This window comes from Chelonoidis abingdonii, chromosome 18, assembly GCF_003597395.2.
Source record: "Chelonoidis abingdonii isolate Lonesome George chromosome 18, CheloAbing_2.0, whole genome shotgun sequence".
NCBI classification, from domain to species: Eukaryota; Metazoa; Chordata; order Testudines; family Testudinidae; genus Chelonoidis; species Chelonoidis abingdonii.
In genome coordinates this window covers 10,195,414-10,215,461 of record NC_133786.1, presented here as the reverse complement: position 1 = coordinate 10,215,461, position 20,048 = coordinate 10,195,414, and the positions used below count along the sequence as shown (strand labels likewise).

Below are 20,048 nucleotides of genomic sequence, written 5' to 3'. Positions count from 1 at the left end.
AAGGATTCCAGAATGATTCCACTGATGAAAGCAGAAGGCAAGAGGGGCTCCTGGGGAATAGCTTCCTTCCTTCCTTGTCAGATTTCCTGTGATAAAAGTGTGTGTGCTGAATGCAGTGCAGATGGAGGGGGACATCAGATCGGCAAACTCCATGTGTATTTGTTCTCTCTCTGTGTGAGCTGAGCAAGTATCTGCTAGGGCAGGTTTACCCTCCCTTTCTGCTTCAGTTATTCCCCTGTGACTGGGATGCCAGCCACCTCAGCATCCCACAGGGCTGCACTTATTTGGATTGATTGCAAATGTTCCTAGGGCAGGGGCGATTCGATACTCTAGCTGCCATTGGTCACACAAGGCCACATGGTCTCGCTTCTGGTGCCAGACTGGCTGAGTCTGACTCCTTAATATTCAGGAGGAAAAGGCCTGAGGAAGCCCCTGAGGTTGTGACTCTAAGGCAGTGGTTGCAGATAAGCAGAATTTAGGCTTTGAGGGAATGGGGGACATGTTCAGATTTCAGCCATCAGCACCAGTGCAGTCTTCTAGTTCACACAGGGTTAAGATGCTGTAACCTGCACCAGGGCAGCTTATCCCAGTAACTAGCAGAGCAAAACTCTGGTGCAAATAGTGCCTTTGCATAACTGCACTGGGGGTTTGTGCTGGAGCACTTACACTAGGAGCTGGGCCGGTATTAACTCCCTAACACAGACAAAGCCTTATTTTAACCCGTTTTCTTTTCTGGGGCACATACGCTTTGTTTGAAGCTTCAACCCTTTGTCACATTAGGGCTTCTCTGAGCCTCACTGGCCCGGGAAGAGGATAAATCTTGATGTCAAAGTAACTATGGCATGGTCATAGCTATAAGAGCTACTGTCTGAGCTTTGCCTGGTTCATTTGCCTCTGCTCAGGGTTTGGGGAATCTCCATGCTATGTCCAGCAATGTCCCATCCACTAAGCTATCCCCCTTTCAATGCAGCTACTTGTGTGAGCAAGCTTCAAAGCTGCCAGCTTGTAAGCACAAGCTGGAAACTTGCTTTTAGAGAGCATGCTTTAAAATCTGAGCAAACAGCTGTGTAGGGAGGAGGCAGGGTAGCTCTAAAGACAACCCAAGAAGCAGATAACTGCTTCTTCAGGTGGGCTGTCCAGGATACCAGCCTTGCCCTGAGCCACTTGCAAAACATCCCATGTAATAGCATAAAGGTTCTGGTCACAAGTGGAGTGTCTGGTTTGGAATAAAGTTTTAAAATGCACATCAATGTGAATGAGGGGGTCACTTTGGAGATGGGCCTAATCCTCCCCTACCTTTCACTTGGGGTTGTCACTACACCTGTGCAGAGAGGGTAGAAAATGCCACCAAGTAGAATGCTCCATGTGCTCACAGCAGCCAAACAATCTTATACTTGCATTGCACTGGTGAGATGTATGACACAAGGTGAAAGATGGGAGAATTGCGTCCCTGATTGTTTTCCCTTAAATTTCACTGTGCTCCAGTGATTAAATTTGCTGGTAGAATTTACTCTGTTTGTAATTTCTTGCTACAAAACAGTGAAACTCTAATGAGATGAATCCTGCAGTGGCAAGGTGTGGGGGTTATCAACTAAGTCTTTTCCTTCCCTAGGTCCTCTGATTCTTAAACTCAGTTATTGCCTGGGTTTAAATGCTGCAGCCATCTGTAAGAGGAGATAGAGCTGCATGTAATCATGAGTGGATGCCATTAGAGAGGTTAAAGGGGGGGCACCTGCCATCTGTAAAGTACTGTTCAAAGTGCCCCTTGTGCTGTTATGAACACAAGTCTTTTCTGCTGTTGCTCTGAGCACAATAGTAATACCAATGCGAAAATAAGTTTTGAGACATGAGGGCAGACCTTAAAAGGCCTGTAGAACTACTGTAATAACAAGACAGGTTGTATTTTTATGTACGATCCACACTTTGTATATAGCAGAGGAAATGCATTGTCCTCACAGTTACAGACAGTTGACTGAGAAATGAAAAGCTGTTTCTGTACTTGATTGTTGCTCTGTACTAGGTGATAACTGCTGTGACCCCACTAAAGAGCACAGTGTAGAGACTTAAGTAAGACTTGTACAACGGACTGGATATTATTTTTAGTGGCTGCCCCTTTCAATCGGAGATAGGGAGCGCAACTTCAGTATTTATCTTGATGAAAAAGTACTACAGAAATGACCTCAAGCTCCGTGCTGTTGCAATTGAAGGGGGCTGGTATACAAAAAGGCTGAGTTTTACAAAAAGGTTCCCTTCTCTGACAAAGTGGTGGGGAAAGCAGCCCAGTCCAGGTTCTTTCCAGCTGTTGGAAGCAAACAACGATATTAATGTCACAGAGAGAGATTCACCTCTGCTGCAAGTGTTGTGCTGGCTTAAACTAGAACTGAATTAACCCTGTAGGCTTAACAGGGAGCTGAGTATTTAATCACAGGCAAGAAGAAGGTGCTGAGTTGATTCTTGGGAAGCAAAACATGCTTTTGCAGGTCTAACGAAAAGCCATCACCTTTGACTACAAAGTGGATCATGGAAGCTTGGATTAAACATGCAGTGTATTGTCATAGCAACAAGAGGGGAGCCCTCACAAGGTAAGAAATATCAGTGCAAACTGGGTACGAAAAATGGGAAGCTGTAGCTCTGAAGGGACCTAACTGCTACCATAATGCAGCTGCTGGGAGCAGAGCAATAAGACATAACCTTTATTTTAGCGTGGGTACAGAGTGTAAACCAGCTTCCAGCTCTGTCTGCTTAGGCATTTTAATAGAGCAGCTAGAAATCTTTTGCGTGAGACAATTTCCCCAAGTAAAAATGGTTTTTGAATACATTTCTCATTTGTGAAAGTTTTTTTATTTAAAGATTTCATTCCTTCCCCTGCCACTTTTTCAGAGGAAAGCCCCAACAACTATCAGTTTCATTTTTAGAACTTCAGTTAGAATCTGACAATTCTGAAATTGTTCACTTAACTATTTTTTTAATCCAGTTCTACATTGTATACCACACTGAGATCAGTGCAGAACTATTTTCTAATACTGTTTAGTTGGCCACTATGAATAGGCTCAAACAGCAGCAGACTAATATGCTTTGTCTGGCCAGTGTAAGTGGGGCCAAACAATATTAAACTGGATTAATAGGGACTCTTGAAACACATATCCTTAATGTAGATAATGGCCCTCTGGCTTTGTGATGGCACAGGACCATGGCCCTGGGAGTTGGGCAAGCAAGGTAGTAGCATCTCTTAGCATATGTCTACACTGTAGTCAGAGGGTATGACTGCAGTTCATGTTGACACACCTTTGAGCTACCTCAGGCCCTAGAGCAGCAAAGCGGTAGCAGCGTGCACTAAACATCCTTGAGCAGTTTATCCAGGATTATGGGTGGACTTGTATACCCCCGACTGAAGCATGTGCAGCTGCAGTTTCACTGCTCTGGGACCCCAGCTAGCTTGGGTAGCTGTACTTGAACAAGCTCACTAAAAATAGTCAAGATGCAGGGTGGGCTTCAGTAGTGCCTCCATACCTGGAGGTGGTGGTGTCAGGATGGGGTGGGCTTATGCAGCAGCATACTCATGTTTACAGCAGGCACATGTACCTGAGCTCCCATTTGCACATCTGGTTGCAATGGAATGTAGCCTTAGCCTGTTGGTGAGCTGTGATTTTGATGACCTAATGACCAATGCAGAACATGAGGGGCTGATGAGCGTGAAATTTAACCCATTGGTCCCTAGCTTTTCCAGAAGGTTTGATTTTCACTAAGGTTACTCAGCACATGTACCGCAAAACGTCCAAAGCAGATTCCTGGCACTGAGTACTGTGGTCAACTACCCTTAAGTCAGTGTGAGCATCAGAAAAGAAAGGGAAGAGATCCCAAAGTAACGCAGTCTATTGGATGCTTTAGAAGAATAAATGGATAGTGAACTCCAGATGTCACTGACAGAAAAGCTCTAACTAGGAAGTGAGAGTCCCTCCAGTTGTGCTTTTTCTAAGGTACTGATTCCTTCTGTGAATCAGGCCTGGGCTGGCTTCAGTGCATATAGATGGTGGTCTGAACTGATGACTCAATGTTTCTTTCCTGTAATACCTAGTAGTTACAGCAATGAGTGTACAGAGCAACAAAGTGCCTTTCTATTTTCAGCCCAGCTGTCTGTTGTAGTGACTCAATATGCAGCCACCCTGGGTATAATTTAGCGCAGCTGGACTGTAATAATTGCTAGCTCAGGTAGACACACATGCAGTGGCTTTGACTGAGTGACCATGATAAAAATAGGAGAGTAGTCAGTGGCATAGCCTGTGGCTTCAGCTAGCTGCCCAAATGCACACCAAAGATCTTGACAGGATTATGCTCTGGTGCTAGCCTGTGCATGGTGACTACAGTTCTGTTTTTAGCCTGCTAGCTCAATCAAAGCAACTACGTACGCACCTACCTAAGCTGGAAATTACATCTCTAGCTGCAACCTCAACACTCTGAGTTGGGGTGGGGGAGTGTTTGTCTCTGTAAACATACACAAGAATTTTGATTCCTGAGTGATGATGGAACAGCCCAAAAATCAGTGCAAAGGATGATAAGTCTTTAGTGGAGGTTGGTTGATAAATAGATGGAAAGGGCAGGTTAATGGCCTGAGACAGCATACTGTCAAATGGGTAATTTTTGCACATGGTGCATTTCAGATGTCACTGGCCATAGCAAATCTGCCTAAGGCTGTGAATGCACCATTACGCTTGAGGGTATGTGGTTAAATAGCACTATTGGTTTAATGTGCAAGATTATTTGTTAGCATAACACAGAGATGCAGCTAATGACTTCTGTGGGTTTGGTTCAGATTTTAGTCTGGCACACAAGGACGGAAAAACCTGTGCTTGTGAACGAAGGAAAGAAAGGCTTCACAGATCCCAACATCGAAATCTGATGCTGCATGGCTGAGTGGAGATCAAACAGGTACATGCTCCTGTATCTACCTAGAGGGAGGAGAGGACTGAGTGAAAAGAATAAGCCTTACAGAAATTTTTCAAGGAAAGTATGAACATGCTCTCCCTGAAAGCGAAGTTTGAGAGAGCAGAAAGTATGGGTGTAAAGGATAGGGTGATATTTAAAGGGAAATGACAGGGCCCAGAAAAGGAAAGTATTTAGAACATGAGGGTGAAAAAATTGTGAGAGGATAATGGTCTGGTTAATTGAGAGGGTGGTAAGAGAAAAGGAAACCTGAGGCTTGATAAAATGGGGAGTATAGTGCTGAAAGAAGGGAGGGTTTGTACACATGGCAAACTACTGCCTGTTGATTAATGTATAGTGCACCACCTTGTCACAGGACAGTGAAGTCCTGCTCAGCCACACTCTGGGTATTCCAGAGACTGCATGCTCCATGGAGACACAGTGGCAGGGCAGTGTGGTGGAAGCCTGCACTGTTATATATAGCGGCTTTTTATAGAGAGGACATTGCTTTTTGGGGCTGTCACATACTTCTTTCGCCACCATGCAGTTGCCTAGCAGCAACAGTCACAAAACCATGTTCTCAGACAGGCTTGGGGTAGCTCCAAAGGACAGCAACTAGCTGCAGTGAGCTATTGGGGTAATGCACCCACATTTGTCTTTCCTTTGCAGAAGATTCTCTCATTCTGCAGGCTCCCCTCTGCAGCTGCCAGGACCACTCCTGACTTCTATGTGTGTTAAATGTATGAAAAACAAGCAAGTTAGAACAACTGACCATACCTGCACTGCTCAGACTCTCCTGAAACTTCCTCCTGGACTCTGAACAGAACTGGGCCCTCTGGAGATGGAGGAAAAGCACAGAAACTGTAGCACTGACCTCAGCTTCAGTACAAGGTGCAAAGCCTGTGGGCTGCTTGGACTAGAAGGAGCATGTGCAGGGCACCATGCACTTGAGAAGACGCCCAGCTAGAGATGGTTTCACAGTAAGGATGAGAAGTACCACAAGGAGCCACATCTACCTTGTGTCTGTGTGCAACAGCTGCAGCAGCTCTCTGGCCTGGGAGAGGACACCTCCCCTCGGAGATGGCACCTTTGCCCTTAATTTTGAACCTAGGTTATTCAGTATTTATTACACTGCACAAGACTGAGTTTTGGAGAGGGAGAAATACAAGGCAGATAATAGCTAACCAACAACTATCTATTCTTTCCACCCCATCCCCCTTTGTACTTACCAGCTCCATGGCTTGGAGGGTGGTCTGACAGATTTGACATACTTGTATTGATTTGTTTACAGCACCTGTGACCATGTTCACTGTCCCTGCTAAACTAACTGGAGGTAGGTCCTAATCCTTGGCTCAGGCTTATCTTTAGTGCTAACCTGAAGGAGCCAATTGTTAGGTGTCTGGCTCCCTGAAGTGCACACCTAGCTCAAGAAGCTTTTTTTTTTTTTAACAAAATGGGAGGGAACCACTCAGCATTTCACTGAATGCTGCTGTTGTCTCCAACTCCTACCCTAGGCTTAATTTCCAATGTTCACTGTAAAGGAGGAATCATGCAGCACCAAACAAACCCACTTCCCTCTATTACTCCCACCTTCTTGAGTACATTTAGTGTTGACTTCAAGTATGTCTATTTCATGGTACCCATAAAAACCCACTTAAGCAGTTCTATATCTGCTATTACTGATGTGCCCACCTCTAGTACGATGGCCCAGGGCTGTATAGCTTCCAACGTCTAACTGCACAAAGAGTGGATTAAAAAGAAATAATCTGAACAAAAACAGCACACAATAACCTTAACCCAAACAACTTGAAATACCTGAAACCATGGTGTTGCAAAGCTCCTTCCTGCAGAAGAAAGTTACATATGTGGGGGTGGTTGGTTGTTTTTTGACTGCTCTGTGTAAGGTAGAGAGACATCAAGAGTCAAGGGGAAGCACAGTCGCTTAGGTGATGCTTCTGTGTCTGAGACTTTAACTTAACTTCCTTTTGTGTGTCTATCAGTTCCTATCCAGCCCTTTTTAAAAAACGTTTTTTCTAGATTGCTGCTTAGGTCTGGTCAGACTTCAAAAATCTAATCAATCTCCCCTTCTTTTGGAAAAGTTTGAAGCACAATTTTACATGTGAATTAAGGAAAGTGTAAAGAGACTCACTTATTTTTTTAACCCTTGGCATACAGAATATTTCTTGCAAAATATTAGCTTCAGTGGGCAGAAATCACTCACTGGAGTAATGCCAAATCTATATTTCCTAGTATTTAAAAAAAACAAACAAACAATTGTTTGTGGAATTTTTTATTTTCCCTGCTGTATTTATCAAAACAATCACTGGGGAAAAAAGTTACCTCCTTTAGCTGATAAGGTTCTTCAGTTTCCATTCATGGAAGCCTTGCTATATAGCTTCTGTGAAAACCTTCCTTTGTATACAATGGCTGAAATCCAAACTGGATAGCAATGAGTTTATGCAGCTGGTATCCACTTGCATTTTGGGAACAGCCATTATTAGCTCATGTTAAACAGTGGTGCTCTGCATTAAAGCAGGTTTATTCCACTATTTTACAAGTCTCCCAAGTGCAGCGCTCTGTCTGTCTCTCTTAAAGGGGGAACAAATTGGTATTTTCAAAAGGGATACAACATTTTAATGATATTCAAGTTATGTTTTCAACTACTGTCCTAGCTGCATGTCTGTTTGTTTATTATTATAACCCTGCTGGACTGCAGCCTTCCATCCTCTGTAGGGAACAACAGCTGGTCAAATGCAAAGGACCATGTCCTAAAGACAACCCTGCAAATACAAATATGCTCCACTCTTCTCAAAGTCAGCTACACAAGCCCGGCCTTTCCAGCTGATGTGGTGGTGATTGTGGGGAGAGCAGAGGTACAGATGCTATGGGGGATGGAGTGTATTACAGCTGCACTGTCTGTTCTCAGTTTTAATTAAACTGTATTTAATTTGTTAAATAAAATTAAATATGGTTTTTAATGGTTAAAATTTCCTTGAAATTGATTGTTACTGCCATTGTGTGGTGTTGTCTAACTGCTCCCATAAGTACTGACTTGACTCCTCTAGGTCAGAGGGCATGTTGGTTGCAGGAGAGATGAGCAGCTCTTGGACACTGCCAATTCTACACTGACAGCTGGAGGGTATTTAAACCATCTTCCCTGTACCTTAAGTGGGGAAAAGAAAATGAGCAGGTTTTCAGAGACAGCAAGGGCTCTTTTCAATATTTGACCTGTCAAACAGGAACCCATCTGAAGATTGCCAGGGTGGGAAGTTATAACATCATAATCCCCGCTGTGCTTCTTTCCAAGGATCCTTTATTCCTGTTTGTTTACATCAGTTTAAAAAGAAGCCCAGAGAAAAGTGTTAGGTTCCAGTAACAATGGGAGCTCAGATGTAACCACTCTAGCTCTACCAGCTGAAGTCTGGGTCCTGTTCTCACACAGGAGGACATTTTCTCCTTTCAAGGCTAACCTAAGCTTGCTCATGCATCCTTCTTCCTGAGGTAGATGGGATCTGGGTCCTTTATGGTATAGAGAACAGGGCTAAGTAATACACTAATTAAAAAACTATAAAACAGTGGGCTACTTATCCATTCCCCCTTCTGAACCTGCTCTTTGGAAGTTTCATAATTTGCCTGAACTGGAACTTTAAGTTGACACAACAGTCCTGCTCTGGCCAAGGCTGACAGAGGAGAAACACAGATAATGTTAGAAATTGTTTGGGTCTTTTTTCCACAAAAGAGAATGTCAGAATATTAAAAATTAACTTTTAACATCCAATCAGAATTCCAAAAACTCAACAAACAAAGCCACTTCTCTCTACATAAAGGCTGTTTCACAGAAATTCTTTTTCCTTTTCATCAAATGAGATGCTCACATAGAATACCTTAATCTCAGGCAGGGGCTGGGCTTATCTCTGATGGTTCCCTCCCCTCCAACACCCTATTTTACTCTTTATCCCTGGATTTTCCATTACATCACAGCCACTGTTCCAAGCTGGTGGCCAGCTGTCTGTTGAATTTGGAGAGCTAGATGTCCTGAGAGAAACTGATGGACTCACATCTCAGGGTGCTCCAAGTCTATCCCCTAAACTTGTTGCCAGGGAGCAAATCCTTTACACTGGTCTAGTGGAAATTAACAAGCCAGGCTGTACTTGGACTGATACATCCCCACACATACACCAAAAAAAATCCAAGATGAACCCAACGGGAGGCAGTTCTCCTGTTCAGTCCAAATAGTGGGTCCTTCCTAGATAAGGCATATCTACGGATTGTATGATCCGGCCTGCCATGCGCTCTTCAAAAACGATAATCTAGAGAATAAAGAGATTGGGGATGGGAGGAGGGAAATGACAATCACTACTCTATCAGGGAAATATTTTTGGGACTTGAAGATCAAGCCTGAATTTTGGGGGAGGATGCAGGAGGCTCCCCTTGAAGGGAATGTTGTCAATATACCACCCCACTAGTCCCAGTATGTACCGAAATGCTGGATCCATACACTGACTCCCATGACGTGACAGCAAAACAGCAGGCTGTCTTGCATTTTATTTAAGTTATGCTGCCCTTCAAATTCTATATACAATACTGATCCAAAGCCAGTGTTCAACACAATTGCTTTTTTTTTTTTTTTTTTTTTTTTTAATTTTTGGCACTCTGAGATGATGTTACAAACAAGCAGTTGTGCCAGTTCAGAAAGAGCCACCCCCCATGCTTTGCAGAGTCAGATTAAGGTCAGTTTTTGAGGCACTGACCATTCCTAGCTGGCCTTAGACAGACATGAATCTGATAAGCATGTTTAATAGAGAGCCTCTCACCTCATTGTTCCCAGGATGCAGCCAAGTTGCAGGGAGGTAGAGTGTTTCCTGGGGTCCGATTTTCCAGTAGCGTCCTAGGTTCTCTCCATTGACAAACACAACTCCTTTTTCCCAACCCTACAATAAAGGCAGCAGAGCAGGGTTACTGAAGCAATTGCTCTCATTAGCCAAAGCGCTCACTCACTAAGGCCCTAGTGTTTTTTCAGGCCACCTGCTGTTAACCATCACTCTTTTGCGCTTAAAGCAAGTTGTTCAGATAGATTTAAAACCTCTCACGTTCCACTCCAGTCCTGCCACTAATATACCTTCTTACCTGAGGAGGTCTGTCCCCAAGACCAATCTGCCAACGGCAGTGACCAAAAAACAGATGACTTGCTTTGCAGTAGTAGCTAGAAGCCCGTGCCAGGTGTGGTATGCAGCCCCCATTACTACGGTAAGTCTCGATCTTTAGTGTATTTATTCTCAACACCCCTGAGAGTTCGTTCCCCATCTATACAATCATGACAAGGCACAGAGAGTAAATGATTTGCCCACAGTAATGTAGAAATGCTGTAACAGAGCAGGGAAATGAACCTGCCCTTTCAACATCCTAGGTTAGTGTAATAATCACTAGACCATTCTTCCTCTCACAAAACAATTACCCTACCTCAAAGAGCTTACAATTTGAGTAGCTTTACAAATAAGTCAATTCAGCAGCCCTCATCGATGTCACATCTGAGGGCCTTCCAGTAGTGCATGAAAGCACTGTGGCTAACATGTCTGGTTCAATATCTCATCCTCCCCAGGGCTTTTGTACTCCTATGGGTACGGCAGTGCCAACATGGCTAAGGGAGAGTAAGCTGGTGCATTAACAGGAGAATCATTGCTTGGTTCCACTGGCAGGGCAAGTTCTCCCTCAGTTACCCCTGGGCCACCACCTAAGCGCAAAGGGAGCTGGGGCAATTCCCCTCTTCTCAAGTCATTTCTGCTGGAGATGACTTAGCCCTGAGGCTCAAAGTAATACTTCTAAAAGCAAACCTTAAGCTGTTCTAGCTTTGCTCTTCTGAATGGGCCAGACTGCAACATATAGCAGGTTTATTAAAAAACAAGCCAATGACACTTCACAAGGCAAAATATCCTATCCCTCAGAGCCTCTTTGAGGCCTTCCCCTACCATTTCACGGAACACCTGTTAGTCATCATGCTCTAACTATCCAGATACTTGGTCTTGTAAACTACACTGAGACCTGAAGAACAGAGATTGCACTAGGGGACTGAAATAAAATACAAGAGGAAGAAGTTCAAGATCTTAATGATACACACAGCACGTCCTCTTCAGTGCTGTACACATATAGTGCCACCTTCAAACCCCATGGCCGAAGGTCCCAGAGTACTGTCCCCTTTTACAGATAACACAGAGAAGGGAAATGACTTGCCCAACATCTCACAAAACTCAGGTACTCACAGGTTTGTGCTCACATCCACTAACCCTTTGCTGGCAGAAGAGGAAGAGGAATAGCAGCTAAAATTTATGTAAAGCTGGGCTCAATTACTAATTCTGCCTGGATGCTGTTAGAGGGGCAGGCTGGAATCACTCGCATTTGTCTCAGCAGGACCTTCAATGTTGGAGGCTGTGTTTTAACTGAACACGCCAGCTGGCAGTTTTAGGAGCAGACTTCTGTGCATGAAGAGTGCTATGTGGTGCCTGGGCCTGCCCTGAGGCCTGGTGGCACTACTGGAGCTGTTAAGTCAGAATCTCTTTCCAGCCATATGAAAAGAAACAGACTATAACTGAGGGACTCACCTCAAGTTTCAGGAAAGTGTCCCGAGGCAGATACTGCACTTGCAGGTTTCCTCGGAAGAATGCAGGACCCACAGCGTAATCTGGGATCGTGCTCCAAGCAGTAACACCTCGCAAGCTGTGAGGGAAAGACAAACACAGTTAACAGAAGGAAAGCAGCTTCCTGACAGGTGCTATTCAGGGGTGCAGGCTGGCCTTAGGATCATTTCAAACAGGACGCCACCATAGGGGACTGTTTGTTACAGTGAAGTAGCTATTTGCTTTGCTGCCTGAAATGTGCAGCAGTTGCTGCCCACTGGCACGGGTTTAGGGATGAATAATCAGCATGGGGCATTCAAGGTAGGCACCCTAGTTACCTCTTTCCTTACTTCCAAGCTAATCCCCTGGTGAGAGAGATCTTGGCCTTCACCTTTCTCTGTCAGCAAGGTGAAGGTCTCCACTGTGAATGCAGTGAGATATACACGTGCTGCTACAGCTCTCTGCTTTGCTAGAAGTGAAAATCCCTGCTTTAAACTCACCCATTTCTGATCTCGCCAATCTGTCGCCTGGTGCACTCCAGGCACTAATCTTAAACTAGAGAGATCTATCTCAGGTGATGCTGAACTGCCCACCACACTCCCAAGGTGGTGGTGTAGCAGCAAAGAACAGATGGGATACTGAAAACCCTGATTTGCACTCTGCTTAGGCAAGTAGTTATGGACAGTGCATTCTTGATGTATGTCTACACTGCCAAAAAAAAAAAAAGTGTTCTTAACTCAGGTTAAAATAGCAGTGAAGGTGTGGCAACTCAGCTTTTAACCTGGGTCACAGCTCGAGAGCCTGGGGCTGAACTGGAGTGGCTAATGTGACTAGACAGCTGTGCTGGCATGTCTTCAGTGCTCTTTTAATCCATTAGCTAATGATGGTTAGCTAACTCAAGTGAAGAACATGCTCTATGCTGATGGGCTCATGGCTCTGGAAACTCTTCCTCCATTGGTCTGACAAAGCTAGTGCCGTTTTAAGGGCATGCTCTGACGCTTATATCTGCACCCTGACTAAGTGGCGTGAGAGGCCGAGAGTTTCTTCTGAGGCTTAGGAGTTTACATTGACTTTGATCCATTTCTGCTCTCTATGTTGTAGCATGTTTATAAAAGGACTATACACATGTCCAGAGGCTAGTGATATGAAGCAAAACAGGAGGCCCTATGATCTAATAGACACTTCCCTGGGAAAAGCTGCTCAGACTTCACCACTAAAAAAAAATGGCTGAGGGGAGGTTGCACTCTCAAGGCTTGTCTATACCTAGAAAACACTGGTTTTACTAAACTGCTATACTGAATGGCACCTGCCCCTAATGCGGATGCAGTCAAAGGTGCTTTCTAGCAGTACAGCTTATTTCCCTTCCTATACAAGCAGGGGAATAAGGTATGCCAGTATAAAAAACACCTTTTACACAGCTATAAACTCCACACCTGGGGTTGTACCAGTGTAACTAGTGGCAAAGGAATCATACCCTTAAATCAAAATAGTTTACCAGTAGGAAACCAGTGTACAGAGCAGACCTCACTTCAGCCTTCGCTCTGCTTCCTTGTGCACAGGGATCACAAGACTGGCTTAAATGTCTCCAGCACAATCTAGCCTAATGCTGAACACTTAACCAGCTGGCCTCTGGTACAGAGACAAAGTCTTCTATGGAAACACTGCCCCTCCAGAGTTTACAGAGTCTGCTGGAGTCCTTCCTCAATCCCTTCCCTTTTTGGGCAAACCTTCCCATGTGTTTATCTAGACTTCTCTTGACAGAACTCCGGCTCAGCAACACACTTCCGCATGCTAGATTAGCCACATAATCTTCTGCAGCCAATATTTGCCCCAGGTACATGTTACAAGCCTAGAGTTTATAACACAACGAAGCAAAAACCACCACTCACCTACAGTACTGCACAATTTCCAAAGGCTCGTAACTCAGTGAAATCAAAACTTCCGGAACAAGGAAGGGCACTTCAGAGAGGGCTAGCTGCAGGCTACATTTCACCTTTTGGACCCCCATTATTTACATTACAGAGCTGTTTAAAAGATCTCTCCAACATTAAAGGTTTTTGTTTGTTTGTTTTTTAAAGCATACACATACTCTCAAACTGCTAAACCATTTCAATTCCTCCTTCTTCAAAAACTTTACCTTACCTTGGTTATTTGGGGGGGGGGGGGAGACGACACAAATACTGGGAAAATTCTGCCAAATCAACAGTTACAAAAAACTTATGAGCAACTGAAAATAGAAAGTGAACACACAGACAGCCATGGAACCTTACTATAATGATGGCTGCAATTCCTCTTAAATTAATGGCTGTAATATGTTACATCTATACAGCACCCTTCAACTCAACAATTTCTAAAGTGCTTGACCAGTTTACTTAAAAAACCTGCATCACCTATCACCATAATAAAGTCGCCTCTGGGGAGAAACACAGTAAGTGTAACAATTTGCAGTACACAAGGTCCTTCCCTCTAGTTTTTGAACCAAAACTCATTTGCCTTGAGAGCACGCTACAAACCTATTTGCTACAGCCTTCCTGCCATCAGCACCACCAAGGAACTACTCATACACAGAAGGCAAGTCAAGGTTCCTAGATTTCAAAGAGGTGGCATGAAAATTTGACCCTGACAAATTTTGTGGAGAATGCTATGGAAACTTAGGCCACTCTAATTAGCATTTAGATGTTATAGTGATGGGTGCTCTAGAAATACCTTTAAAAAGCCCCCAGGACGTACTGTAGGGTACAATGTTATGATGGCCAAATGTAATTACTTGGGGGGAACTTTGGTCAGGACACTCTGGTGAATGCTCTGCTCTTTGAGAAATATTGCAGAATCTTTATTGCCTTCAAGTAGATTGGGCCTCAATTTTAAAAACTCAGCCCAAACAGCTCCTCCACAGGCCTAGTGCCCCCTTAAACTAGGCTGAAATATTGGGTTAGGTGTTAGTGATATCTGATTCCATGAGCTAAACAGGATTGGACTTTGTTAATACTTGGATGGGAGACAGCCACCAAAAACCCAATGCTAATAGAAGTGATGTGTTTGATTTGGTAGGTGGCATTCACTATCTGAGCCAGTATAGACGCATCAAGTCTATTTTGGAATACACAATGGAAGGGCATCCTTGATCACATAACGGGGTATTAGCAGGTTATTGTGTATGCTCCAAGTCTGCATCATTTCTTGCCTTCTCGTACGACAGGTGTGGTTGGGGGTAGTGATGAAGCAGAGAGAAAGTGAGGTGCTTAGAAGTTCCACAAGAGACTCAAAACCTTATCAGAATATGTTCTCTCCAATGCTGATCACCAGCATCCCTGGATTCAAGCGAATTATTGATCTAGTACAATATGAATTCCACTGTATTGCTGAGCTAAGCCTGGCACAATCCCATTTTCAATACAGTGCACTTTGCCTTCCTACTCAGAGATTTCTACCTTATGATGTTTCATTGCTAACCGCCAGTTGCTAATAACTGATCATACTGCTGGCTAATCTTGCTTTTATGCCTGCATGGCAGCTCACTAGCTTTCACACCTTTGATTGTGAATATCCTTCGCTAATGACCCTACAGAACAAAGCTGACACAGCTCTGCCAAAGAGAATCCTTGCAAAACCTTCATTTGGAATATTTAACACGACCTCTTAGCACTGTCCTTAGAGGATGACTGTAATAAGTTGACTAGAGAGAATATACACATTGTAACACCTACTGGATGGAATAAAAACATGATTGTGTGTGTCACAGGCCCTGCAGTGCCCATAACAAACAGAGATTCTCTCCCCTTTGGCTCAAGCGGTAGGGGCTTCCAACTTCATAGCAGAAGTACTGGAATTCTATACTTTCAACACTAATAAGTTCCAGGTGACCACAGCAGGCAGCAGAATGACAGCTGTGAAGTCCTCACAAATGTGTTACATTATTTAGTGATACTAGCACTGAAACAATAAACCCTCTTGAGATTTTTGGCAGGAGTCTATAAAGTGACCTATGCTCAGTTGCTAAAACGACAGCAGCCTGGCTAGTTATCCCACCGAGAATATTTTGCTTTAGCATTTAATACTGAAGAATACAATTTAAAAACATGAAATAGGGGGAAGCCATCTGGACTGTTAGGAGCTTCCTGAAATTACTTACCCTCTAGATCCAGGGAGGAGGGAGTGTCCTTTGCTAAGGTGTTACCTAATCCCAAATTTCTGATCCAGACAAAGCCCCAAACTTTTACAAAATTCAAGAGGGTTTGGACTGGCCACATCTCTACAGGCCCGATCCAACACCTATTAAAGTCAGTGGGAGTCTTTCCATCTCCTTCTATGGGGGTTGCATTGGCTTCTAAACAAAAGGTGCAAAAAATAAGTGTTGCAATCTTCTGTATAATTTTAGTTGGAGTTGTCAGGAAGAGATTTGTCAGCATGAAGATTCACCAGGTGCTGCCTTTCAGGGACATGTAATTGCTAACTAGGTTTTGCACCTATGCCAAATTGTCTGTGCAAACGAGTGAGATGTATATGCCCGCCTCATCTGCACAAACAATTTAGATATATGTACATATATCTCCCAAACCTTTCCATGAAGCCAGGTTTCATCTCCAGACTGTAAATCTTGAAGTTCCTCAAGGGGGTTTTATTCAGGAAGACGTCACCAATTAAGCCTGCAAGAGCAATAGAGGTAATAAAGAGCTGAAAAGCAACTAAGCTGATGGATCTTCCTATTTCAATAGAAGGAACAGCAGGATACAGAAAGTAGTCATGCTCTGCAATGGCATTAAAGCCCATATGGTCCCATTGCTCATCCAGATTGAGCAGGGAATGTTGCCACACTTTGCCCTCTCCTCTCTATCCTTTGCTTTAACTCACTAAGCTGAGAAACCCTCTCCTGGCAGAACGTACTGTTGGCGCACACAGCAGATTGATTTTTTGTTTGGCTGCCCATACATAGATTTTTTTTTTTAAAGCAGCAGATAGTTACTTCCCCAATACTCAGAGGAAAATGTGACATCCTGGTATCGCTAATCCCTTGTACTGATCCACTGCTTTTTCCCCCCAAGGATCTCAAAGCACCCCACAAACAAATTTAGCGTAACCAGCCTCCTGGAAGGTATTTGCGGGTGGAGAAAACTTGCACACAAGAGTAAAGGTCACACAGGAAGTCTGGGAGAGAGTTGGGAACAGAACCCATCTCTTCTGGCTCCCAGTCCAGACCACTAACTACAAGACGATGGTTGCGATTGTCAAAGCAGTTCAGAGGCTTTACGCACACCTCTTTCATTAAAGCTAATGAAATATGTCTCTAAATTCACTAGGCTGCTCTGAATGTTTCAGCCTACGTTTCCCCCCTATAAAACAGAACCAAGGAATCTTGACTCCCCATCCCCGTCTCTACTGGCATAAACATTTTACTGCATTCAACTGAGCTTGACATAGCCCACAGTCCCAGGATCCTATGTACACTGAGATTCTCTTGCTCTCCAAATCTCAGAGCAGAAACAAGGGAAGGAATTCCTTTCCCCCCATGTATGGCGTTACACAATTGCATATGGACAGCATGTAGTGAGAGGAGGGGGACCCCATCTTCATAAGAACCACTGGGTATTGGCAACCACTACAGAAAGGGTGGGACTTGTGAAGGTCTTTAAGATAAGTCCGTCCCCCATGAAGTGGGCTATTTTCATCAACTATCACATCAGCTATCACCACCCTGGACATGTCTGAACTTATGGTTAAGAGGTAAACTATATTCTTTTATCAGACTCCCGCATTGTCTGCCTCCTACTGCCAGACTGCAAAGCTACATAGCATTAGCCAGGCACAGTGAAATTCTTGCATGCCTTTATACTGCTTAATCCAACACACAGGATTTTAACATTTGATCTGGAGTGGTCGTTTCTGGAGGGCAGGAGCCATTTTTAAAACTGTCCTCGGTGTTTGAAGTCCTTGCTAAACACAGACTCAAAAACAGGCCTTTATTCTGAGTTCTCAGCCCCATGCACCAGCTTGGAAGGAAAGAGACAACCTACCTTTCCGCTGCTCATTCAGCATAAGTCCATAATTGACACGCCCGCAGTTCTCTACCAAAAGCCTGAGCTGCCTGAAGCCCTGTAAAGAATGGATCGGCATCTGTTGAATCAGTGCACAGCCAAGTGCCAGGTCAGCCATGTTGGGCAAAGAGAGAAATCAGTGGGATCACCCCAGGGGGGAGTTTGCACCAGTAGCTTTGGCAGCTGTTTACAGAACTATAAATTACAGGAATATGCCACAGCTGCAAGTAACTCCATCACGGAGCTCAACCTTCTCATGAAACTATAATATTTTACTGTTACATTTTAAATGCTTGAAGTGGTATGTAGTGCTAGAAACAACCTATGTCCAACACCACACAGGCTTCCATCACACAGTTCTACCCACGAGTCACATTCTTGACATCCAATATTCCCTCCCACTCACCCAATTCTAGCCTTTAGAGACATGCACAGCTCTGCCAGTGCACATTCAGTAGACGTATTACTCATAGTCACTTTGAGCCAAGTGTGAGCTCAGAACACACGTGAGACCATCCAACTCATTTCATTTGTGACCTAAGAGAAGTAAAAAGACTCAAGCATGTTTTGTGCCTATGAGCGAACAGCCTACATGTCCTCAATCAGCACAAGCAGGGTCCCTACAGCCCACTGTTCCATCTCATGGGTGTTTGCAGTGTGTGGGTGTGGCAGGAAGGGGGTTAAACTTAATGCATCACTTGCTACTCTGGAGTGAACCTGCTGTGTGGAGTTTTGTCTACATATTTCCCTCTCAAAAGGATAACTTGGCATTTTGAGCCACCCTCTGCTCCAACTGTGGAGTCATTTCTGGTTTGAGTATAACAACTGCTCTGTGTCTTATGCTACTGCATCACTGGTTTGCATGAAGCTGGCAGCAGACACACTTCTGGGCTCTGCATTTTCAGGGGCGCCTTGAGCTGCAATTCTACTACCCACATACCTCCCGTGAGTGGCCTCACATTACTTACCTGTCCTTCAGGAACTGACAGCTCCACGGTGTTGTAATCAAGGAATCCAACGAACACAGTGTTAACAAACACCTGCAGGAGAGGGCGCAGGAGACTAGCAGAATTCTAAACCGTTTCAGAATACAGTTAGACGAGAGATTAGGGCCATAACGGGGGAGGAAGCACTGTCTAATGGGAGTCAAGACTCCTGGGGTTTATTCCAAGCTCTGCCATTGACTCATTCTACAATGTTGGGCAAATCAAGGCATTTCTAAAAATGCATCGTGATTTCCTACCATTATTTTCTGCCGATAGATTTGAGCTGTTATTATTGGAGTTTAAACAGACTTGGACCTTGAACCTGGGATTTAGGGAGGATGTAGGCTGGGGCTTGGTTATGAATAGCACCCCTCACACCTTCTGTGGGTCATCTTAATTATCACTTCAAAATGTTTTTTTCCTCCTGCTGATGATAGCTCATCTCAACTGATTAGACTCTTCCTGTTGGTATGCGTACTTCCACCTTTTCATGTTATCTGTATGTATAAATATCTCCTGTCTGTGTGTTCCATTCTCTCCATTTGAAGAAGTGAGCTGTAGCTCACGAAAGCTCATGCTGAAATAAATTTGTTAGTCTTTAAGGTGCCACAAGTACTCCTGTTCTTTTTGTGGATACAGACTAATACGGCTGCTACTCTGAAACAAGGGAATCATAATTCTGCTCAGGAAAAGCCTGCCACCTTGGTTCATAGTTGGCCTATTTCACGTCAACTACCACAGCCAAGCTATTTCCCTCCTGGAGAGTCAGAACAACAACTGCTCTGTACTCTTTACCTGTGCTCGGTCCCGGACGTGGTCCCTGGAATGAAGCTGTCCTCCGCCAGATATGACTGTCTCATACAGCGTATACCCATAGGCCTGCCCGTTGCCATCATTCACTGGCAGGTTCTCCATGTTAACTGGGAACTCTGACTTAATGGGCTGCGAAGGAAGAACAAGTAACTAGATGGATCCTTTCTAAGGGGACAGGCTACACATGGGTAGAGTCATAGAGCCCTTCTGCTATGTCCCACAAACCAACATTTACTCAAATACTATGCAAAAGCTGCCTCTTAAAGGGCTCCTGGGGTGCCAAGAACTGCAGCTAAGTGACGAGTTTCAATCCTGCTGACACCATCCCTGCTAGCTGAGTGTCTAAGCCTTCATCAGATATAGATGCTCATAGCCTTCTTAACAATCTGCTCCATTGCCTATGGTTCTGAAAGCTTCTTCCATCCTGCATCTTAAACCCATTACTTCTTGTTCAGTCCTGGTTGAATAATTAGAGTAACTGATTCCTGCTTTATGTAGGAGGTAGGTTTGGGGCCAGGGACTAGGAATCAGGACTCCTGCATGCTATTCTTGTCTCTCTTGCTGTGTGACCTCACGCTAGCCTACTGACCCATCCTGTGAATAGGAAAGCATCATTCTCCCATTTTACACTCTGGGGCACTAAGGCCTGAGGGATGGTTGAGGGTTTTGTAAAGCTCTGAAGTTCA

The 20,048-nt window shown here is 44.2% G+C and overlaps 2 protein-coding genes across 2 annotated transcripts in view; one reads left to right on the top strand and one right to left on the bottom strand.

Annotated features, from left to right (window-relative positions):
• B3GAT1 (beta-1,3-glucuronyltransferase 1) overlaps positions 1–5,662 on the top strand; it is a 50,168-nt gene extending 44,506 nt beyond the window's left edge. The window contains exons 6-7 of the mRNA XM_032802308.2: positions 4,811–4,926; positions 5,590–5,662. Coding sequence (XP_032658199.2) covers positions 4,811–4,897 — 87 coding nt within the window. The 3' untranslated portion in view covers positions 4,898–4,926; positions 5,590–5,662. The remainder of the gene's footprint in view (positions 1–4,810; positions 4,927–5,589) is intronic.
• Positions 5,663–8,621: 2,959 nt separating this feature from the next.
• GLB1L2 (galactosidase beta 1 like 2) overlaps positions 8,622–20,048 on the bottom strand; it is a 49,633-nt gene continuing 38,206 nt past the window's right edge. Inside the window, exons 13-19 of the mRNA XM_075073607.1 lie at positions 19,345–19,491; positions 18,532–18,603; positions 17,543–17,621; positions 16,090–16,177; positions 11,517–11,631; positions 9,735–9,851; positions 8,622–9,230 (exon numbers count right to left, since the gene is read on the bottom strand). Coding sequence (XP_074929708.1) covers positions 9,144–9,230; positions 9,735–9,851; positions 11,517–11,631; positions 16,090–16,177; positions 17,543–17,621; positions 18,532–18,603; positions 19,345–19,491 — 705 coding nt within the window. The 3' untranslated portion in view covers positions 8,622–9,143. The remainder of the gene's footprint in view (positions 9,231–9,734; positions 9,852–11,516; positions 11,632–16,089; positions 16,178–17,542; positions 17,622–18,531; positions 18,604–19,344; positions 19,492–20,048) is intronic.